Source organism: Sapajus apella, unplaced genomic scaffold (assembly GCF_009761245.1).
Source record: "Sapajus apella isolate SASKATOON/1434 unplaced genomic scaffold, GSC_monkey_1.0 scaffold13, whole genome shotgun sequence".
NCBI lineage: Eukaryota > Metazoa > Chordata > Mammalia > Primates > Cebidae > Sapajus > Sapajus apella.
Genome location: NW_022436953.1, coordinates 24,693,563 through 24,716,855, shown reverse-complemented (window position 1 = coordinate 24,716,855; position 23,293 = coordinate 24,693,563). Strand labels below are relative to the sequence as shown.

At 45.6% G+C, this 23,293-nt stretch overlaps 1 protein-coding gene across 17 annotated transcripts in view; it reads left to right on the top strand.

Annotated features, from left to right (window-relative positions):
• Nucleotides 1-18,572, top strand: part of FGFR2 (fibroblast growth factor receptor 2) — a 117,896-nt gene extending 99,324 nt beyond the window's left edge. For 16 of the 17 annotated variants that reach the window (XM_032281850.1, XM_032281840.1, XM_032281838.1 and 13 more), the window contains 5 exons: nucleotides 8,057-8,179; nucleotides 8,757-8,827; nucleotides 11,036-11,173; nucleotides 12,773-12,878; nucleotides 16,886-18,572. In XM_032281850.1, the coding sequence (XP_032137741.1) occupies nucleotides 8,057-8,179; nucleotides 8,757-8,827; nucleotides 11,036-11,173; nucleotides 12,773-12,878; nucleotides 16,886-17,050 (603 nt within the window). In that variant the 3' untranslated portion in view covers nucleotides 17,051-18,572. Of the gene's footprint in view, nucleotides 1-8,056; nucleotides 8,180-8,756; nucleotides 8,828-11,035; nucleotides 11,174-12,772; nucleotides 12,879-16,793; nucleotides 16,859-16,885 lie in introns of those variants that run through there. The other variant, XM_032281841.1, reaches the window with a different exon arrangement.
• The last annotated feature ends 4,721 nt before the right edge of the window (nucleotides 18,573-23,293 follow it).

Below are 23,293 nucleotides of genomic sequence, written 5' to 3'. Positions count from 1 at the left end.
AGTCCTTTACATTCTACTTGGTTGGGCGGCCTCCAGTTAAAAATGTCTTTAAAGAAAACAGGCAGTTTGGACGTGCTCATTTGCTAGATCAAGCCCTCGCATGTCTTGTTCACCTGGAAAATATTTATTGCGTTATTCACATTTGAGTTTAATGAACTCTTTGAAACCAAAGCAGACTCATAAACCTATAGCATCGCTGCAGAGATGAGCAGAAAAGATATGAGACAGGACCACGTGTGATTTCCCTGGGAATTCAGCCCTCCAGGTGGAAAATGGATGGTTTTAAAGGTGGTCCCTTTAATTTGGATGATTTTCTTTTTAGCTTCATTTATTTTGTGGTTACTGAGTTTTTGAACATAGACGTTAGGTGTTCAGTGTTTGAGATTTGGTATGGCATTAAATCTTCTAAGAGTAAAGGTCAAACAAAGGGGTATTTGAGTAACCTTGCCTCCTGGAGATCTGCGTTTATTTTGTCTCATTTGGGGGGTGACCCTCTGTAGTTAGAAGTTGGCCAGGTCCCCTGAGGTGGACTGCCTGCATTCCAGGCATGCCACTTTCCATGGAACTTGAAACATTTCAGTTATTCCGAAAGTAGTTAGACAGGTGCCCAGATAGCCTCCGAGGCATTTTGGATGACCCAAGACTCCCTTGTCAGCCCCACACGTAGGGAAGCAGAGGGGCAGAGCTGCCTCCTGGGCAGAGGTGGGCACTGCTCCTTCCTGCGGTGCAGTTTATTGCAGCTCCAGGATTCCTTGGGTCCCCAAAAAGGTGAGGTCCTCTGGTGGGCACGGACCCTCTGTCACTGGGGGTCTGGGTTGCTTGAAGGATCACAAACTCAGGTCTCTGTGTGGCCATGCCAGTCACATGAGCAAGGCCCGCGATCACTCAGAGTGCAGAGATTCAAAGGCTGCACCTCAGCTCTACTGTCTGCTCACGTAGGAACATGGCCCAGAGCTACTGCGGGTTCTGGATTTTTTTTTCTTTCTTTCTTTCAAACAGGCTGGAGTGCAGTGGCACAATCATAGCTCACTGCAGCCTTGACCTCCTGGGCTCAGGTGAACCTCCCACCTCAGCCTCTTGAGTAGCTGGGACTGCAGGGATGTACCACCACACCTGGCTAAGTGTTTTTTTTTTTTTTTGGTAGAGATGGGGTTTCACCATTTTTTATTTTTTTTAAGAACGACTTTTAAAAATTTTTTCAGGAGAGTTTAGAGTTTAAGAATTTTTTGGATTTTTTTTCTATAAAACTCTCCCAATGTATAGGTTGTAGGAAACTAATTAAACACAGTTTTGACTTCCGCGGTTGTGTCTGTGTGCACGCATGTGCGTGTGTGTGCATGTATGCAGGGGAGTTTGCCAGTCAAAAAGTAATTGGCATCCAGAGACAGCAGACAGATCCAGAACATGGGACATTTGACAAGACATGGCTTCAAAATGTCGGTGTCTCAAAAGATAAAAACTGCTGGGGAGACAGCTCCTAAGTGTAAAAGTGGGATCCTGGACCGGATTCCGCAGGGCTGGGAGGGTGGTCAGATCTTAGAAAGGACATTTGTGAATGCTGCAAATTTGAATATAGATTGTATAATATTACTGATTATATTTCCGTATTCATATTGAATTTGGGGGTTGGTGACAGTGGTATCTATTGTAGGAGAAATAGGCTGAAGAATTGAGATATATGAAGTATCAACAATGCCTGCAACTCAATTTTAAGCGGTCCAGCCATAAAGTGCATGTACTGTGTGTATGTGTGTGGGGGTCGGTGGGGCGGGACGTGGAGACAGCAAGTGACTGAGTAGGTGTGACAAGCAAACCCAGTAGCTATGGATACCCACTGTGCCATCCCACCTTTTCTGCAGCTGTGAACTCTTCCTAAACAAGCCTGGGAGGGTAGCCTCCCTGCAGGCCGCCTATTTTGATCTTCTGGTCTTGGTCATTCCCTGCCCTACCTGTGTGGGAGATAGGGGAAGCAGTTTTGCACCCAGCAGGGTGGGGCTACTAGGAGAAATGCAGCAGGAGGGCTGGCCTGGTCATTTTATTAAATCCTTCAACCTCTATTCCTAGAGCACCCCAGATGTCTCATGCCCTTGGTCAGGCTCTCCAGCAATGTGGCCAGAATAGACATAGTCCTTGACTGCTTGTGGCAGGAACCATGGGTGACAGTGAGAGAAATTGACAGTAAATGTGGGAATGAAGATAAGGTTGTAAAAAAAATTTTTTTGAAAAAGGTGCCATGGGCGAAACAGTGGGATGAGGTCTTGCTCATGCAGGGATGCTGCACTTAGCTGTCACTGCCATGGAGGCCACCAAGGGGGAGGAGTGGTCTCAGTCTGTGCTTCAAAGGTGACTCCCACTGCTGCTTGTGTGGTGAATAGGAAGGCTGAGCCCCTGCCAAAGGTGATGGTGGTTTGGGACAGGGTCTGTTGGGTTCAAAGACACTGAGAGAAGCTGGTGGGCTGATGTTGGACATATGCTGCTCTTGGAATAGTGAATGGATTGATTAGATAGGAGGGAGAGAAAGAATGACTTCTGGATTTCCAGCTTGAGAACCCGGATGGTAGTACAGCTTCCAAGTCTGGGAGGGCTTGAGAATTGGGGGTGGGGCAAGGGGCATAGATTTGGGTGGAAAATCTAGAGCTTGTCTTGACCATATTTGAGTCATCCCAGGGGAGATAATGAAGAAGCTGCAGGCAGCAGCTCAGCTCTGAGGGTGGGCTCACAGCTGGGAGCAAGCAAAGGGAGCTGTGAGTTCCAGCCATGGGCGTGGACAAACTCATCTTTGTATAAGGTTGGAGGGGGAGAACAGAAGCCTGAAGTCAGGTCCTGAGAAAATTCTCAAATCTAGAGATTGAGATTTGGCACAGCCTGAGCAGCAGGAAAACCAGATTGGAGCTTCGGGAAGGAGGGAGCAGGGAGTAGAGCCTCAGCACTCAGCCTGGTGAGAAGGCCGAGTGTTGGGACCCTGCCCACCCCACCCTGAGGACTCACAGCTGCTTCCTGCTTTGGAGCTGGTGGAGAGAAAACTAAGAGTCAGATGAACTTTGCTAAGCAGGGCAAATGAACCCATTTCATAATGGAAGGACAGAAGTATCCATATTTAAGTGTTGTGGCAATAGTAACTATCATTATTGTTAATCACTGACCACGCTGGGAGAAGCTAAGCATCTTCCAGGCACCGTGGTAGAGCAGTTGACATAAAGCATCTTGCATATGCTTTATGTCAGAACAACCCCTCAGAACAACCTGGAAATAGGTGGAATTTGGATCCCCATTGTATGGGGGAGGACGCTGAGGCCGGTGAGGAAGTGGCATGAGCACTTTGAGCCCAGATATGTCAGGATCACTGTCCTCACTTCTGAGAAGGGGACTTGTAGATCTGAAGAGTGGAGTGGCAGGTCCCAGACCTAAGTCTCCTGGTCCCCGACTCCTGCTCTCAGGAGACCCCCATCTCTCTTGAACTGAGGCAGGACCAGTGAGATTCCCTGTGGGGGCTGGAGGGGTCTGTTTAGTCCCCCAGTGTGGCCTCATTGCCTCTACATTGAATAAGAGGGCAAGGTAAAATGGATGTTGGATGGGCCTTTAGGACATTGCATGGCTCCAAAGCCACTTGCTGGAGGCCACCTGCAATTGCGGACCCAGAATAGGTTTGAAAATGGTGGTAGATGCAGATTTTAAGAATAGTCCCCTTGGGGGAGGGGTCTACTTCCGAAAATGGAGGGCTCATTCTTGAAGGTGGAGAATGAAGAACCAGGGAAAGGGTCTGATCCTGGCTTTCCCACACCCATCACCTCACAATGGGGAGTCATGGACTTGTTAGAGACCTGCTTGCCTGGAGGAAGGGGCAAAAGAGAACTGTTGGTCACATCGTTACTGATGTCCTGGGTTCATCTGTGCTCAGCGCTGGACAGATGAGATGAGTACACAGTGCCGGGCCTCCTGCGGCTTTCAGTTGTGCGTGTGTGTGCGTACGTGTGTGAGTGTTGGGGACTGGAGACAGAGAAGTGAAGAAACACCGTGGTGTGTACAGTAGTGCAATCAGGTAATAGGGCATTTGAGCCTTACACAATAATTCATAAAATCCTGGCTATTTTTAGTTCAAAGCACACTCATTTTACTCTTTTAACCCAATCCCAAACCCAGTTAACTCTCAAAGTGTTAAACCTGAGCAGTTTTGTTTTGTTTTTTGTTTTGTTTGAGATTCTATCTCCTTGCTGCAGTGCAGCAGCACGACCTTCACTCACTGCAGCCTTGACCTTCTGGGTTCAAGTGATTCTCCCACCTCAGCCTCCTGAGTGGCTGGGACGACAGGCACCACGCCTGGCAAATTTTTATATTTTTTGGTAGAGATGGGGTTTTACCATGTTGGCCAGGCTGGTCTTGAACTCCTGACCTCAAGTAATCTGCCCACCCCAGCCTCCCAAAGTGCTGGGATTACAGGCCTGAGTCAGTGCACCTGGCCCTGAGCAGTTTTTTTTTTTTAATGAAGCCCCAGCTTCCCCACCTGTAAAATGGGTATAACACTATTCACATCATAGGTTGCCACAGGAATTCAGTGTCATCAGCCATACTGGGCACAGGGCATACTGCCTACATCATAGGGGTGTTGGTCTTCCTTCACTTAGTGACCCACTGACCTTCACCTGTGGGAAAATGGAACACCAAACTGTCCCAGGGCCCTAATTGTATAAAATGGTCAGCTCTCTGTGCTGGAGAACAGATCACATTCCTGTGGATGATGGGGATTTGGCTTGCCTTTGATTACTTTCTTTTTCTTGGGTGTGGGTTCCAAGTCTCCTCTTATTCAACCCAGAGGCTGGGTTTGATGTTTCCTAGCACCTGGGATGAGGGATGGCTGCGCTAGACTCTGGCTCTCGCTGAGAAGATGGTGGAGGGAGCCGTCGGCGGCGTCTCTGTGCAAGCTGAGCTTCAGTGTGTGGTGGGAGCCCAGTGCGTGGGAAGCACATTTTCTGACCACACAGCTTGCCAGACACACGGAGCGCGTGTCGGCAGGAGCACACCACCGGGAGAGTTTGGCCCGGGGCTTGGAAGTTCAATTTGAAGAGGCCTCCAAAACTGGGAACAGGGCTGCAGCCCCAGACGAATCTCCAGGCGGCTTCTGGGAGCTCTCACGTTTCCTGCTTCCAGCCTGGCCAGGGATTGCAAGCTTGCGTGGCTTCCTTGCTTTCCTGTTTCTGGGCTTAGCCTACCCGGGGGGCCCAGAAGTGTATGAACACAAGGAATAGCTGGGGGTCGGGGTGGAATCAAACAGTTCCTTATTTAGATTTCAGGGATCGCTTGGCTTGCCCCTTTTTAAATTGTCCATTTCGTGGAGTGCCTAAGATGGGCCCCGTTTCAGCTTTGTTGAATGGACTGATAAGACTTTGTGCTTCGTATGATAGTTAACCTTTATTAGTAACCAGTGTAAAAGCCTTCGATGGTGATGTCTGCTTCTTTATGTCTCATCTCTTCCCAAAATGCAGGGTGATGATTAGGGCCCTAATTATCATGTATCTTGTGGAAATCTTGCTATATTAAAGTGTAACTAAGATGCAGCAGCTCACAATAGCATACCATTTGTAGAAAGGAAAAGTCATAGGCCAGGCGTGGTGGCTCACGCCTGTAAGCCCAGTACTTTGGGAGGCCGAGGTGGGTGGATCACTTGAGGTCAGGAGTCTGAGACCAGCCTGACCAACATGGTGAAACCCCATCTCTACTAAAAATACAAAATTAGGTGGGTGTGGTGGTGGGCACCTGTAATCCCAGCTACTTGGGAAGCTGAGGCAGGAGGCAGAGGTTGCATTGAGCCAAGATCATGCCATTGCGTTCTCTAGCCTGGGCAACAAGAGCAAAACTCCATCTCAAAAAAAGAAGGAAAAAAAAAAAAGAAAGGAAAAGTAGTAATAGATCTTTCTGTGAACCAAGGGTTAGTGTCAAGACAATAAATTAGCTGTTCTGTAGCAAGTATTTAATATTTCCGTGTGTAGATTCAGTGTAAGTGGCACATTCAGCTGAGGGCAGGTGTTCTGAGAAACTGGACTAGATGGGCATTGTTTTGGGAATATAGCTAGATGGGCATTGGCTATGGTAGAGGCCAAGAAAGAACGTGATTGAGCTGGGTATGGTGGCTCACACCTGTAATCCCAGCACTTTGGGAGACCGAGGCAGGTGGATCATGAGGTCAGGAGTTTGAGACCCACCTGGCCAGCATGGTGAAACCCCCGTCTCCACTAAAGATACAAAAAATTAGCCGGGCATGGTGGCAGCATGTGCCTATAATCCCAGCTACTCAGGAGGCTGAGGCAGGAGAATTGCTTGAACCTGGGAGGCAGAGGTTGTCGTGAGCCAAGGTTGCGCCATTGCATTGCAGCCTGTGTGACAGAGTGAGACTTCGTCTCAGAAAAAAAAAAAAGAAAGGACATGACTGGTCATTTCAGGAACCTAAGTCATGGGATGTGGGGGAGGTACAGCAGGGCTGAGTTTGGAAGTGTGAAGACCTGTTAGATGGACAGCGTGGCAGTCTGTGGAGGAGGGCTGATGTTGGCCTGGACTAAGGGATTAGTGGTGGGAAGGGCACGGTATGGACCCATGAAAAGACAGTTTGGAGTTGAAATAAACAGGACTTGGGAGGAATATGTAGAATACTGGTGCGTGGCTCTTCAATTAAGGGAGACAAAGAGGATGAGAATTGGAGGAGTTGCAACCTTGAATTTGAGATGTCAAGGCAACATCAATGTGGAAATGTAACGTAGACAGTTGAAAACGAGAACTCGGGTCTCAGGAGAGAGGTCAGGATGGAAGTACAAGCTTGCACATATTTTGTATATGTTTCGAATTAATGCCGTGAGGATATACGGAAATACATCAACTTAATGGAACAATTCCTCTATCTGAAGGGACAGAGAAAGAGAAGAGCCAGCCAGAGATTCTGAGAGGGCAGGAAGAGAGCGCCTCTCGAGAGAAGGGAATGGGATAAAAACTAAATAGAGGGACCGTCTTAAAAAACAAGCAGGAGATCAATAGCATCTGCAGCCACAGAGGAGGAAAGACAGGAGGTAGAGGAGGTCATTTGTGTCTGACGGTTCAGAGGTTCTTCATAGGCTCTGAAGAGAGGAAAAAGGGGACAAGAGCAGACACAGGTTAGAACGTTTGAGAAGCGACCAGGAGTGAAGGAGACGCGATGCAGGATTTTAACCAGCGCTTCTGAAAATTCGGGTGTGAAGGGCAGGAGAGCAGGTGTTGAGAGTAAAGGTTTTAGGATGATCAGATACAGATCTGTGTGCAGCTGAAAGGAAGTTGTCGGCGTGGCTGGACACCTGCAGATAGAATATGGTTATTTAGTCTACCTTGGCTCTTCAAAATGATCATTCTATGTATTTATTTATCATTTCAAAACAAATACATGTCATGTTCAGGCTCTCAGATGATCTCAGTTGACCTGTCCTTCTTAATCTTAGAACCACACTGTGTTTCCTTTTTTTTTTTTTTTTTAGACAGAATCTCACTCTGTCCCCTAGGCTGGAGTGCAATGGTGTGATCACGGCTCACTGCAACCTCTGCCTCCTGGGTTCAAGTGATTCTCAGGCCTCAAACTCTTAACCACACGTGATGCGCCGGCATTTGACGCGGCAAAGGCCGGCGCATCACTTGAGGTTAAGAGTTTGAGACCAGCCTGGTCAACATGGCGAAACCCTGTCTTTACTAAAACTACAAAAATTAGCCTAGTGTGGTGGCATATGCCTGTAGCTGGGGACTACAGGCATATGCCACCACACTAGGCTAATTTTTGTAGTTTTAGTAAAGACAGGGTTTCGCCATGTTGACCAGGCTGGTCTCAAACTCTTAACCTCAAGTGATGCGCCTGCCTTGGCCTCCTAAAGTGCTGGGATTACAGGCGTGAGCCACCGCACCCCTCCATGCTGTGTTTCTTAGAGTATACTACAACTAGTTTTAAAAATCAGCTGTATTTTCTGTCTGAATTTTAAGAAATGAACATAGTGCCTTTTTGTTCTTGTGGTGTTTTGAAATTAGTTATTTGTCATTTCTTTCTTGATTTCAGTGTATTCATCGAGATTTAGCAGCCAGAAATGTTTTGGTAACAGAAAACAATGTGATGAAAATAGCAGACTTTGGACTGGCCAGAGATATCAACAACATAGACTATTACAAAAAGACCACGAATGTAAGTTGATGACAGTAATGCAGTGGGGGGGGGGGGGCAGGGGGTGGGGGGTTAGAATGTTCCAAGAAGAAAGACTGTCAATGTTGAGAGCTGGGTGGGACTGATGGGAGCCCAGTCCCCTGCCCCTGACTCCTGTTCTTTTGCCTTACTGTTCACAAACTCTCAATATGCAAATTTAGGCTCTGCTTACGTCAATTTTAGTAAACGCAAAACGCTTATGTACTGAAGAATCAGCAGCCTCTAGGATTTTCTTATGGTTCACATCAAGAACTTTCATAGCAAAAACTAGAGCTTGGAAGTTACTGGGTTGATTTTTGCCTATTAATTGATCAAGGAACATCTGTGTGCTATGGAGATCAAAGATAGAATCCATGGAGATGGCATTTTATTAATGTGCCCAAATCTGTGCCTCTCATACATGATGTATGGTCCTCATTGGGGTTGATTTCTGTTCTGTTGACCGACCAGTAAAAACCATGAGAATATCAGCTCTTACAAAGGGCATAGCCCTATTGAGCCCACTAAGATAAATTATTTTAAATGTATTTAGTGTTTACATTTTCTTATACATTTGCAGGGGCGACTTCCAGTCAAATGGATGGCTCCAGAAGCCCTTTTTGATAGAGTATACACTCATCAGAGTGATGTGTGAGTAACTCTCTTTTCTCTGGCTTCTTCCTGGGATTGAGTTGCAAAAATACCGTACGTGCTTCACCTTTCTTCATTCTTCAGTGGCTGCTGCATTTCACACATTTGTAGAAGGTACAGGGGCTGGCCTTAGAAAGGACGGATTTTATGGTAGGCTGGTAACCAATGCTCTGTTACTAATCTGCCTGGCTTCAAAGAGCACAGGAGGTGGAACCGCTGACCTCCTCCTGCCAGAGCGGAAGTCCTTCCCTTGAACATATTCATGGATGTGCAACTACAAAGCCGCTATCTAATTCGCCAGGCTCTTGGCATGTGCTTCACTCCATTAAAGGAGTAATCCTGGAGCTTTTCCCACTTGAGAGTAGTTTGTCACATTTCCCTCTCACCCAGATTTCTCCTTAAAGAGTGGAGTTGTATGAGATGTGGTCCATGCAGGGGACCTCCATAGGGTATACTCTCTGTGTTTCTCCCTCAACAAAAAGGTCTGATCTTGCCTTGGTATCCTTGTTAGCATTCTAGAAACACAGTAGAATATTTCTATTATGGTACACTTAAAAAACCATTGGGGTCAGGCTCCAACTGATATTTTAGATTTGAAAATTCAGTTGAAGCCTTGGTGTGGTAGCTCATACCTGTAATATCAACACTTTGGGAGGCCAAGGCAGGTAGATCCCTTGAGGCCAGGAGTTCGAGAGCAGCCTGGCCAATATGGCAAAACCCTCCTGTCTCTACTAAAAATACAAAACATTATCTGGGCGTGGTGTTTTGCACCTGTTATCCCAGCTACTCGGGAGGCTGAGGCACGAGAATCACTTGAACCATGATTGCACCACTGCACCCAGCCTGGGTGCCACAGTGAGACCCTGTCTCAAAAAAAAAAAGAAAAGAAAAAAATCAGTTGAGAGATGTTACCACTGGGAGAAGCAGAGTGAAAGTCACTGTGTGTCTGTAATTATTCCAAAGGAAAAAGCTTTAAAAAGATCACTTGAGTCTGGGCACAGTGGCTCACGCCTATAATCCCAGCATTTTGGGAGGCCGAGGCGGGTGGATCATGAGGTCAGGAGATTGAGACCATCCTAGCCAACATGGTGAAAACCCACCTCTACCAAAAAATACAAAAATTAGTTGGGCATGGTGGCGCATGCCTGTAATTCCAGCCACTCGGGAGGCTGAGGCAGGAGAATTGCTTGAACCTGGGAGGCAGAGGTTGCAGTGAGCAGAGATCACACCATTGCACTCCAGCCTGGGCAACAGAGCGAGACTCTGTCTCAAAAAAAAAAAAAAAAATCACTTGAGCTATTTTTTATTTGCATGAGCAGGAAGAATTCTGGGGTAGGCTTAATTCTATGCTAACCTAATTGGTCCTCTCAGCAATCCTAAAAAGAAGACATTACCATCCCATTTTTGCTGTGAGCAAACAGCAGGTAGAGGCTGTTTCTACCTGTCTTGTGCTGCTGCTTTTGCTCCACAGAAAACTGCGGAGTGAAACTCACCACCATGTTCAGAAGGGTGAGTGTCCAGAGTGGCCACGCCGTAGCTAAACCTGGGTTTCTTGGCTTGCTCGTCCCAGAGACTGAGTCTCCTGAAGTTGGTTCAGGAAGTCTGAGTCTCTGAAGAGTCAAGTGTAAACTGTGGGCCTGTGAGACATGTTCAGTTTCTGTTGTGTGCAACTCATCTGGGGCATGTGATTCTTCATTCTGAGTCCAGTCCTGCGTTGGCTGCCTTTTCTGCCTTACTAAGTTCCAGAGCCTCTGTGCATCAGATGCTCTGCTGGCCACGGAGGGCAGCTGTGATCTGGCAGAGGTGGCTTGCTGGCCATATTCTACCAACTGCCCATCCTGGTAGGTCACAACCCTTGGATCAGGCACATAGAGAGCTGGAAAGGAGCATAAGGGCCTTAAAACGGAGAAACTGAGATCCTTGCATTGCTAATATCACATTTAAGACAAGCAGCTCTATTCCAGAGTGATGGCAGTTTGCCTTTTTGCCTATTGATGGAAAATTCCATCAGAACATCTCCATGTCATCCTCATTTGGGGATGCTCTTGAGGGCAGGAAAGAGCACATCTGATCAACGGAAGAACGGCAGGAGGGCCCATTTGTCTTCGAACTTCAGAAGTGAGGAGGCGTTTATGTCTCAGCTGGGCATGTTTAGGTTTCCACGACGTGGATGGGTTAGTGATGCTGTGCTTTCTCCCTTTGTTGCAGCTGGTCCTTTGGGGTGTTAATGTGGGAGATCTTCACTTTAGGGGGCTCCCCCTACCCAGGGATTCCTGTGGAGGAACTGTTTAAGCTGCTGAAGGAAGGACACAGGATGGATAAACCAGCGAACTGCACCAACGAACTGTAAGGACTGTTGTCTTTCCTGCCGGTGCCACGGTGGACTTGCCACACCAGTAACACCCCTCCTGCTATATCTCATTTCTGAAGGCCCCTGGTTTTCTAAACATACTCTAAGAAGAACGGCTGAAGCTCTCTGGGCTCAATCCAGAACTGAGATAGAGAGTGACACTGACAACCATTACGTGTCTGAGAGAGAGAACGTTATTCTGAGTATGGAGAGGGCTTTGGATCTCAGGGTGCCTGGCTGCCTGGCCGAGGGCCCCCGACTTCGCAGAGCCAGTGGGAGTGGTCTTCTGGGCCACTGTGCTGCATGTCCTGCAGTCTCCCTGTGGAGTGACAGGAAGACCCATGGGTCAGGAAACAAGCTAGAAAGCCACGGGGCCACCCTGCAGGGTGTAGAATTAAGGGTGCATCACAGCCTTTCCGCCTTGGTTGTGCCTGGCCCCTGTCTGGTCCTGTCGTGGCGAGTGGAGAATGGGTGTTTCCGGAACTTCTCGAACCATTGAAAATTGCCATTACAGATTGACGCCAGCCACGTTTCCTCAGAGTGAAGGAACCCGTGTCTGGTTACCGAGGCTTCACTTATGTTTTAGTGCAGAGAATTAAAAATGTGTCCAGGTGCCCTCCTTAGAGCACCAGATCTCCTATAAAACCCTGAGCTGGTTTCTAGCAAAACCTACCTCACACTTTCAGTGGAGTTATGTTGTGTTTGTGACATGCGCCTGGTGCAATAGAATCAGTGCTTTGAAAGGAGTCTCTCTGCCGCCTGCCTCAGCCCCTCCCCCACCCCCCAGGATTAACTAAGAAGAGTGATTGTCCCAGAGACTGCGGTCTATTGTGTATCATTTCATGGGGATTTTATATCAGTAATCCCATGAGTGCTTTTCGGTGTACAGTGGATGTCTGATGAATGGCCACATTTTATAGCATATTATATAAAGGCATTTATTGTGCTCTTTGTCATTCCTATTGCTTTTTTTTTTTTTTTTTTTTTGACACAGGGGTTCTGTCAAAACCCATGATCAAGATAAGAGACCTGGGAACCTAGGCCTGTCGAAAAGTTGATCAGGAAGTTGGTGCTAGTGGTGGCAGATTAATTCATAAAAAAAACTTAAAGCTGTAGTTTGTAAATTTTGTTGTATCGTTTTTTTAAACTCAGGAAGCTTTGTCAAGCTTTTAAGTCCCAAAAGTGTTGGGCAGATAAATGGTAGAGCTGCTTTGGTGCAGGGGAGGGAAGACTGAAGACCAATCCACGGAAATATGTGTTTCCTCCGAAGCATCTTTAGGGTGTGATGCCATTGCGAGATGTGACTGTGGCCCAGGGATACCAGGGAAAACACATAGATGCGTTTCTCTTGATGGCTTAGATGCCTTCCTAACACGTCTTGGTTTAAGTGCTGTCTTTGTAAGTCACAGTGCCTTTCAGAGGAACTGGCAGGGAACCTTTTGGGAAAATTATTCATGACCTCCTAATCTAGTGGCGTGGACAATTCTAATGCATTTTCCTAATTTACAACACATCTCCATATTGCCTATTGAAACTGACTGCAACCACATACCTTGTGCATATGAAATTAATTCAAGGAAATCCATTTTTCCCAGGTACATGATGATGAGGGACTGTTGGCATGCAGCGCCCTCCCAGAGACCAACGTTCAAGCAGTTGGTGGAAGACTTGGATCGAATTCTCACTCTCACAACCAATGAGGTAAGAACCTCCTTCCAGAAGCCCCTTGTCCTTGGTTGGCTCGTGAGACGCGTGTAGCATTTAACACGCACACTCCCCTGTTGGCTGTTGGTTGGAGTCTGTAATCTTGTTTAGTATTTTCCCATAGCAGTCAAGACAGTTCAACTGTGTGTTCCTCTCAAATCATGATTTTTTCTCAGAACTTCAATATGTGAGTTCTGACTCAGAAACCAAAGATATAGGGACATACCCACAGCCATCCTCAGTGTAGCTGGTGGTGGAGCAGTCCCGTGTGTGTGTGGGAGAGTGGGAATGAGAAAGCAGTAGTCAGTTGCAGCGTTTTGGTGTGCATGGGAAGGAGCTCGGTTCCTGTGAAAGTTTCAGTCTGTGCCCTGGTTATTAGTGGGTGAACTGACAATGTTTGTCATCATTTGCTTGGTGGAATACAACAAAGTTTTGTAACGCCAGCTTCTGTTACCACAATACTATCCTATGTGATCCTGTCGAGTAATGGTATGTGCCTTGCAGCCTCTTTCTAGGTGTATGAAAACATACACAGTTTTCTACAATGGGCAACTTACATGATTTTTACATAAAAACATGCTTTTGTTAAAATATTTATTTTCTCTAAAATATTTATGATCTCGGTGGCTCACGTCTGTAATCCCAGCACTTTGGGAGGCCAAGGCAGGTGGATCATGAGGTCAGGAGTTCAAGAGCAGCCTGGCCAACATGCCAAAATCCTGTCTCTACTAAAATACAAAAATTAGCTGGGTGTGGTGGTGTGTGCCTGTAATCCCAGCTACTCAGGAGGTTGAGGTAGGGGAATCGCTTGAACCCAGGAGCAAAGGTTGCAGTGAGCTGAGATCGTGCCACTGCACTCCAGCTTGGGAGACAGAGCAAGCCTCCATTTCAAAAAAAAAAAAAAAGTTATCTTTGCCAACAAAAAAAAACACTCTTCTGTCACTCATTGTCCAAATTTAGTCTTGTTGGTGGCTGTTTGAATATGCAGATAGAGTGCCTTTTATAATTATGGAAAACATATGCTCTGAGCAGGAAAGATGATAAACCCATCAAGTCTAGTCAAATCCCAAGACAGAAATCGTTAATGGATATATTTTGAGGCATTTAATGAGGATGCACAATAGTGTTCTTTTACACAGGACACGAACTCCAAACATGCAATTGTCTCAACAAGACAAAAGTTAAGATCCCCCAAATATTTTACAAGGAAAATAATACACTTAATTTCTGATTTAGAAAATAGTTTTAGAGTGATTTTAAAAAAAATAATAATCACATGTAGTGATATGAAGTCTTAGCAGCTTTATCTTGTGTGTCTGACTGTGGCCTGTGCCGGATAAAGGAAGAGATTGGATTTAAATGAATACAGCTGACCTTCAGAAGTTGAAAGGAAAGGAACAGTTCAAGGGGGAAGGAAACCAACTTTCTTCTTCTGCCAAAATTGTTGTTTCTAGCATAAGTTCCTTTAACTGGAGACTTGGAATCTACTGATATTCCTACTTTTTTCCTATCAGATCTGAACATAAGTTTATGGTTTTATTTAGAAAGTGGGAAAAGTTGGCCGGGCACAGTGGCTCAAGCCTGTAGTCCCAGCACTTTGGGAGGCCGAGTAGGGTGAATCACGAGGTCAGAAGTTTGAGACCAGCCTGACCAACATGGTGAAACCCCGTCTCTACTAAAGATACAAAAAATTATCCGGGCATGGTGGCACATGGTGGCACACTCCTGTAATCCCAGCTACTCAAGAGGCAGAGGCAGGAGAATTGCTTGAAGCTGGGAGGCAGAAGTTCCATTCAGCCAAGATTGCACAGCTGCACTCCAGCCTGGGCAATAGGGTGAGACTCTGTCTCAAGAAAAAAAAAAAAAAAAAAAAAAAAAAGCCTAGGAAAAGCACCAAAGTTCTATTTTAATGATCCCATGTCTATGCTCAATGTGATTTATTTATATATTTACATGTAGAGTGGGTCCATTCATCCCGAAGTTTGTATTTAGTACCCCAAAATAAAAAAGCAGACTGCCATATTGTCTGACGGATATAAAAATCGAAGTTTCTTTCCTTGTGAAAATCATTACCATATGCTCAAGAAAAATGGTTCCATTTAGGACAAAATTTCATTTTTATCATTGTAAGCAAAAAGTTCTCTTTTGATGTGGCGGGCGTGTTTGTTTCCAGTTGTGTGGTTAATGCTGATGTTGTTGGAACTGACACATCCCCCTTCTGGGATGGGGACTCTTTCTCTTGCCAACCCTGGTGATGAATTATAGTGGGGGGTGTGTGTGTGTGTGTGTGTGTGTGTGTGTGTGTGTGTGTGTGTGTGTGTGTGTGTCTTTAAAAATGTCTAGTTGCCAACATTCCATGGGCTCTTTTCTGATAACACTGAGGCTGTTTGTGCTGTGGTCTGCACTTTTTACCCCCTCTCAGCAAAACCACGTCATAGAATAGTCGTTGGCTTCTGGGTGTGTGAGCAGAACTGCCCCACTGTGCCAGCCCAGTGGAGGCAGAGAGACCCACAAGCTCCCAGTTTAGAAAGCTTTTCAGAGCTTCAGAACAGGGGTCGACAACTGCTTTCTGTAAAGGGCCAGAGAGTAAATATTTTCAGCTTCACGTGCCCTATGCTCTCTGTCGCAACTTGGCCACCGTAGCCCCAAAGTAGCCACAGACAATATGTAAATAGATGTGTGTCTGTGTTCTAGTAACACGTTATGGATCCTGAAATTGGAATTTTATATAATTGTATATAAATTTTATGTCCTTTTATTTTTATTAATTAATTTATTTATTTTTGAGACGGAGTTTCACTCTTGTTGCCCAGGCTAGAGTGCAATGGTGCGATCTTGGCTCACTGCAGCCTCCATTTCCTGGGTTCAAGCAATTCTCCTGCCTGGCACTATGGGCATGCACCACCATGTCTGGCTAATTTTGTATTTTTAGTAGAGACGAGGTTTCTTCATATTGGTCAGGCTGGTCTTGAACTCCTGATCTCAGGTGATCCGCCCGCCTCTGCATCCCCAGGTGCTGGGATTACAGGTGTGAGCCACCACATCTGGCAAATTTTATGTCCTTTTAATGCTGCAAGATATTTTTCGTCTTTTGATTTTTTTTTTTTTAAACCACTTACCAATGTTAAAAACCATCTTTAGCTCTCGGGCCATACAAAACAGTCCATGAGCACCCAGGTGGGAAGAAGCGTCACCCTGGGGTGGTCCAGGAGGCTCTTTGCAGCACCACACCGGACGCCTCAGGGAGCAGAGGACACTTTCTGAATCGCAAACCTTCAAAACTTTTTGAAATTTAACTTATATTTTCCTGAAGTTTCCTTTAACAATGCATATTGGATTTAACATACATGAGTATATCCAAGCCTTTTTCGAACCTGTTTACATTTTCAACTCGGAGAGCTTCTGAGAGTAATGAATTACATCTGTTAAATTACCCGCTGAATAAAGAAGTATTCCCCTTCAATTATCCCAGAAACTACAATAGTAAAATGTAATGCAGAAAATAAATATTCATGGTCTCAACTACTTAAAGGAGGCCTGGGGACCCACAACACGTTACCCGTTCTCATTCTGCCGGGGCTCACATTTGAAACCCAGTCTTCAGTGAGGAGGAGGTGGAGACTCAGAGGGTCATTTAGGTCCATGTGAAGTCGAGTCACCTGCCCAGCACCTATAGCTCAACTAGGATTTATTGTTCTCTACCTGTCAATAGTTGATTTATGATGGGTTCCAAGAGAAAAGCTAAGGGCAGCTTGGAGTCCATTAGACGCGGATCTCGGGGAGGTCTTCGTGGAAGTCAGGTGGGCTGGGTCTCTGTTCACCCTGTTGGGGTCTCCTGTCCTGTCCTGCGTTCAGTACCCACATCTCAAGAGCTTGTGTTTGAAATCAAACTCTTCTCTTCCCTTCTTTCAGGAGTACTTGGACCTCAGTCAGCCTCTCGAGCCGTATTCACCTTGTTATCCTGACCCAAGATGAAATAAAACGTCTCTCTTCCCTTCTTTCAGGAATACTTGGACCTCAGTCAGCCTCTCGAACAGTATTCACCTAGTTACCCTGACACAAGAAGTTCTTGTTCTTCAGGAGATGATTCTGTTTTTTCTCCAGACCCCATGCCTTATGAACCATGCCTTCCTCAGTATCCACACATCAACGGCAGTGTTAAAACATGAATGACTGTGTCTGCCTGTCCCCAAACAGGACGGCACTGGGAACCGAGTTACCCTGAGCAGGGAGACCGTGCCTCCCAGAGCTGGTTCTCTCCGCTTGTATATATGGATCAGAGGAGTAAATAATTGGAATCAGCCTATATGTAAAGATTTATACAGTTGAAAACTTTTAATCTTCACTAGGAGGAGACGAAGGTTTCTGGAGCAATGGACTGCCACACGCCACCACGTAACCCCTCTCACCTGCCACGGGTACTGGCTGTGGACCAGTCGGACTCAAGGTGGACGTGCGTGCGTTCTGCCTTCCTTGTTAATTTTGTAATAATTGGAGAAGATTTATGTCAGCACACACTTACAGAGCACAAATGCAGTATATAGGTGCTGGATGTATGTAAATATATTCAAATTATGTATAAATATATATTATATATTTACAAGGAATTATTTTTTGTATTGATTTTAAATGGATGTCCCAATGCACCTAGAAAATTGGTCTCTGTTTTTTTAATAGCTATTTGCTAAATGCTGTTCTTACACAGAATTTCTTAATTTTCACCAAGCAGAGGTGGAAAAATACTTTTGCTTTCAGGGAAAATGGTATAACATTAATTTATTAATGAATTGGTAATATACAAAACAATTAATCATTTATAGTTTTTTTTTGTAATTTAAGTGGCATTTCTATGCAGGCAGCACAGCAGACTAGTTAATCTATTGCTTGGACTTAACTAGTTATCAGATCCTTTGAAAAGAGAAATATTTACAATATATGACTAATTTGGGGAAAATGAAGTTTTGATTTATTTGTGTTTAAACGCTGCTGTCAGACGATTGTCCTTAGACCTCCTAAATGCCCCATATTAAAAGAACCTATTCATAGGAAGGTGTTTCATTTTGGCGTACAGCCCTGTAATTACGTCAACGCAACATCTAACTGGACTTCCCTAGACAAACGGTACCAGAGTCCTCTAAAAGATGTCTTAATCCATTCCTTGAGGACAGACCTCAGTTGAGATGATAGCAGAATGTGCTTCTCTCTGGCAGCTGGCCTTCTGCTTCTGAGTTGCACATTAATCAGATTAGCCTGTATTCTCTTCAGTGAATTTTGATAATGGCTTCCAGACTCTGGCGCTGGAGACGCCTGCTAGGATCTTCAAGTCCCATCATAGAAAATTGAAACACAGAGTTGTTCTGCTGATAGTTTTGGGGAAACGTCTGTCTTTTTAAGGGATTGCTTTCATCTAATTCTGGCAGGACCTCACCAAAAGATCCAACCTCATACCTACATCAGACAAAATATTGCCATTGTTCATTCTGTACTAAAGTATTGTGTTTTGCTTTGAAACACCCACTCACTTTGCAGTAGCCAGGCAAGATGAATGCACATTACACTGATCTTATGTGTTACAAAATTGGAGAAAGTATTTAATAAAACCTGTTAATTTTTATACTGACAATAAAAATGTTTCTACAAGATATTAATGTTAACAAGACAAAATAAATGTCACGCAACTTATTTTTTTAATACTCGTGTCTTACCACATGGTTTCCTGTGCTTGGAGATGGTGACTGGGTGCTGGTCTGAATTGAGGAGGGGCAGGGCTGCCGAGGGTCTTCCGTGCTACACACGGGGGTGACTTCCAGAAGGGCTGGCTGAGACCAGCAGTACCTGTGATAGGTTGAGGTTGAGCCAGTGGAAAATCAGAATCGGCTGGTTGCAGCCCTGGCTCAATGGCTTACCGGCGCCTCGATGGAATCATCATTCTTTTCTGATCCCTACCCGTTCCCCAGAGGAGCCAGCGAAGAGTCACATGGTAGAGAGCTTTACAAACCAAGAGGTGCCCTAAGGATGACAGGTACGGAATAGGGAAGATGTTGAGAACATCTGAATCCTGGGGACTTTGAAACTTTTAGGCTGTTTTCTTCATGATGTATGGAGAGAAGGATTTGCTTCAAATTTTCCAAAAGAAAACTTGGACAAATTTTTGAGTGATTATTTATTTTCATACCACCAACGATCTGAAGAGGGAAATGGAGTTTTGCCTGTCAGTTAACAAATGCAAGTCTATGACTCTTAAGGCTCTGTTATATCTGCTTGCCAGCCTCATCAACACCAGGAAAGGGGGCTGAAAACATGCCAACTTCTCCTGTACTTCAGCCAGGCTCTTAGACCCTTATAGGGCCATTGGTAACGAGTGCTGTCTTTGGGGTCTTCTCTGTGTTTGCTCCACCATTCATGGTGGAGCAAGGTGTCACCGTGCATCAGGGGAGTGGCCTAGGTTCCTGCTTCTGCACTTCCCAAACTTCTGTCCTTCTGTTTCTTACAGGATAACAGGGTTCTGATCTCACCAAAGGAATGTGATTTTAAAAATAAGGTACATGAAAGCCACCTAAGGAAAGTGTCACCTGTTAGACACGAGTGTACATTGTGATGTTCTGCAGCCCTAGGGACATTTCCACTGGTGCAATGTCCTTGGCGAGGGTGAGGATTGGACTTGCTGGTACCACAGGTGTATTCAAAGCAAGGACCAGGGTCTACGCAGGTTCTTCTGTGCAGCTGTCTGGTGCATATGCTGTACTTGAGACACTGAAGGGGCAGTTTATAGCCTTGACAGTGTAGATGATAATGGCAGTAAGAACTGCTGTACTTATTGCCCATTTCATGGAGCCGGGTGGGCAAGAATCCTGAATGGTCTTTTGGCCATTTGATTTTAGAATTATTTTGAAAGAGACACTTCTCATGAAGGGCAAGAAGGCAATATGGTCCATGGGAATGACAGCTAATACAGTATTTTCCTTTTTTCTTTTTTCCTTTAGACCTGCCCCAAATGAGTGTACACAGGCAGGAATTTGATAAGAATCCTGGAGCTTATGGCTCTCCTCCCCCAAGACCTAAGGAGAGTGACGGGAATTAGTTGAAACCATGTGTGATTGTCACCTAATCATGAGATTAGTTCACTTGTGAAGAACCAAAGGACTGCAGGCATCTTGGATGGGTGGTGCCTGGCCTGCCGTTCCAACTGGGAAGGGCATATCCAAGAGGCTGCCTCAAAATGTCTAGCTGATGGTGGCCTCTGGCAGGATGGGGAGGCAGAGAAAGAGGGTGGAAGAGTAGCGCCTTCGTGGGGGTTCTGTGCATTCCCAGGAGACGAGGTACCCTACATCCACCACACAACCTCTCCATGGCTCCTCAGGGAGCTTCTCTACATCTGATCTTGTGGGAAGTTCCTTAACCCCACACATAGGAACACAGGAAATTAAAACGTGCATTTACAGTAAAATATCTGATCAACTTGAGCTGTTATGAATTGAGGACTCCACCTCCAGTACTGAAAACAAGAAATGGGGCTGCTACCTTGTACTTCATCCTTGAAGCTTGCTTGTAGGGCCGGGTCCAGAGGGCTCAGCTAGGACTCAGGAGGAAGCTGAGGCTCAGCTCAAGGTTCCTGAGGGTCACATGGCTGGGAAATGGTCTAAGGAACAAGACTGCGGCCTTGCTCAGTTCAGGAGAAAGACAATGGACCATGGGCTTGGACCGAATGGGTTGGGTTTGTTTCTTACAGCTGAGTGATGGTGAGCAAATCCCAGCTTCTCTCTGGATGTTCATCTCCAGGTGAACCTGGCCCTCACCAGCCTCTCGACGTACCATGAGGATTTGCTGCAGGGCTTAGCTGTGGCAGACAGGACTCAATAAATGTTCATTTTTCACTTCCTGAGAATTTTTTTGTACACTTCAGTGATTTTAGTATATTCACATTGTGCAGCCATCACTGCTAATCTAATTCCAAAACACTTTAATCACTCCAGAAAGCAACTGTGTTCCCATTATCAGCCGCTTCCCATTTCCCCCTCCCCCACCCCAGCCCTTGGCAACCCCCAATCTGCTCTCTGTCTATGGATTTGCCTATTCTGGACATTTCATATAAATGAAATCATACACTATGTGGCCTTTTGTGTCCAACATTTTTGAGACAGAGTTTCACTCTTGTTGCCCAGGCTGGAGTGCAATGGTGGGTTCTTGGCTCACTGCAACCTCCACCCCTCAGGTTCAAACGATTCTCCTGCCTTAGCCTCCCAAGTAGCTGAGATTACAGGTGCCCACCACCATACCCAGCTAATTTTTTTGTATTTTGAGTAGAGATGGTGTTTCACCATGTTGGCCAGGCTGGTCTCAAACTTCTGACCTCAGGTCATCTGCCCACCTCAGCCTTTCAAAGTGCTGGGATTACAGGCTTGAGCCACTATGCCCAGCCCCAACTTCTTTCACTTGACATAATGTTTTCAATATTCATTCATACTGTAGCCTATAATAGTACTTCATTCCTTTTCACTGCCAAATCCTATTCCATGATATGAATTTACTACATTTTGTTTATCTGTTCATCCATTGATGGACATTTAGGTTTTACTTTTCAGTTATGAATAGTGCTGTAGGAACATTCATGTGCTGTGTTAGTTTTTGTGTGGTCAGGTTTTCATTTCTCTTGGGCACATATGTAGAAGTGGAATTGCTAGATCATATGGCGACTGCTAGACTGTTTTCCAAGGTGGTTGCTCTATTTTATATTCACACTAGCAGCGCATGAACATTCCAGTTTTTCCACATCCTTGCCAACACTTGTTATTATCCATGTTTTTTATTATAGCCATCCTAGTGGATATGAAGTATTTTCCTAAGACTTTCATAGCTCAGGAGATAGGACGCAGATCGTTGAATCAAGATACATAATGCCTTCCTGGTGTTTCCAGAAAAAGATACTTCAATTAATCAGCTTGGTTTCCACACTGATGAAATGGCCAGGGTGGCTAAGATGCCTCAGTGGATCTTCATGAAATGGAGAAGCCAAGAAACTGATCAATTCCATGTCTTTCCTCTTCGCTGAGAGAGGAAGGAAGCACTGCCATGTGGTGCAAGGACTCAGGGTCTTTCCGGCTTGAATGCTGAGTGCATCTCTGCCTCACATCCCCAGTCTTATACCAAGTAAAGTCATGCAAGCTTGAGCAGGCCATGGGGACTGATGAATGAACCATTACTTATGTATGCGGGTCCATCGGGGTCCTTCTTACCCAGCCACCCTGCGTTTTGATGTTATTTATTTTTTCATGTTTTTAAAGATGAAAGCAAAGTTTATCTTCTCTCACATTTCATCCCCAGGAGCCTTGAAATGTCTTGGCTGTCGACCCTGGGCAGGGACAACAGAAGACATCCACGTCTTAAGTGACATTCTGGAAGGCATTCCTTCTTATGCCCTTTTTTTCTGCCGGGTTTCTGGGGTTTTTGAATGGGATCCTCTAAATTGCCTTGAAGTCCTATGTCAGAAGGTCACATGAGGTTCTGTAGAAGACAGTGGATGGGAGGGCATTCAATGCGCATTACTGGAGAATCATCTGCCAATTTATAAAGGGATATCCCAGCACACGAAGCTGTTCAGTGATAGAATTTAGCTTACCATGCACATACGGGGTGATTTTTCCATTTGCAGCTCAGAACACTGCCTCCTTTTGGATTGTACTCCTTTTAGGTTTCTTTTCCTCTTGTAATTCTTTTTTTTTTTTTTTTTGAGGCAGAGTCTTGCTCTGTCTCCCAGGCTGGAGTGTAATGGCATGATCTAGGCTCACTGCAACCTCTGTCTCCTGGGTTCAAGCGATTCCACTGCGCCTGGCCTCTAATTCTGTTTTACGGGTGCTTAACTGATGCTTGCTGGTGTCTCTTAGTAGTTAAAATCCATAGCATGAGGTTCTTTGAAAGGGACAGAGGACACTTACAGATTTATAAATTAAGAATCAAGCGGCTGGGTGCAGGGGCTCACGCCTGTAATCCTAGCATTTTGGGAGGCTGAGGCAGGTGGATCACCTGAGGTTAGGAGTTTGAAACCAGCATGACCAACATGGTGAAACCCTGTCTCTACTAAAAATACAAAAATTAGCCGGGCATGTGGCTAATGCCTGTAATCTCAGCTACTCGGGAGGCTGAGGCAGGAGAATCGCTTGAACCTGGGAGGCAGGGCCTGCAGTGAGCCGAGATTATGCCATTGTACCCCAGCCTGGGTGACTAGCGAAACTGTTGTCCAGGCTAGAGAGCAGTGGTACAATCATGACCCACTGCAGACTTGACCTTCTGGGCTCAAGCCATCCTCCCACTTCGGCTTCCAAGTAGCTGGGACTACAGGCTGCACCACCACACCTAGCTAATTTCTATATGTTTTTGGTAGAGCTGGGATTATGCCACATTGCCCAGGCTAGTCT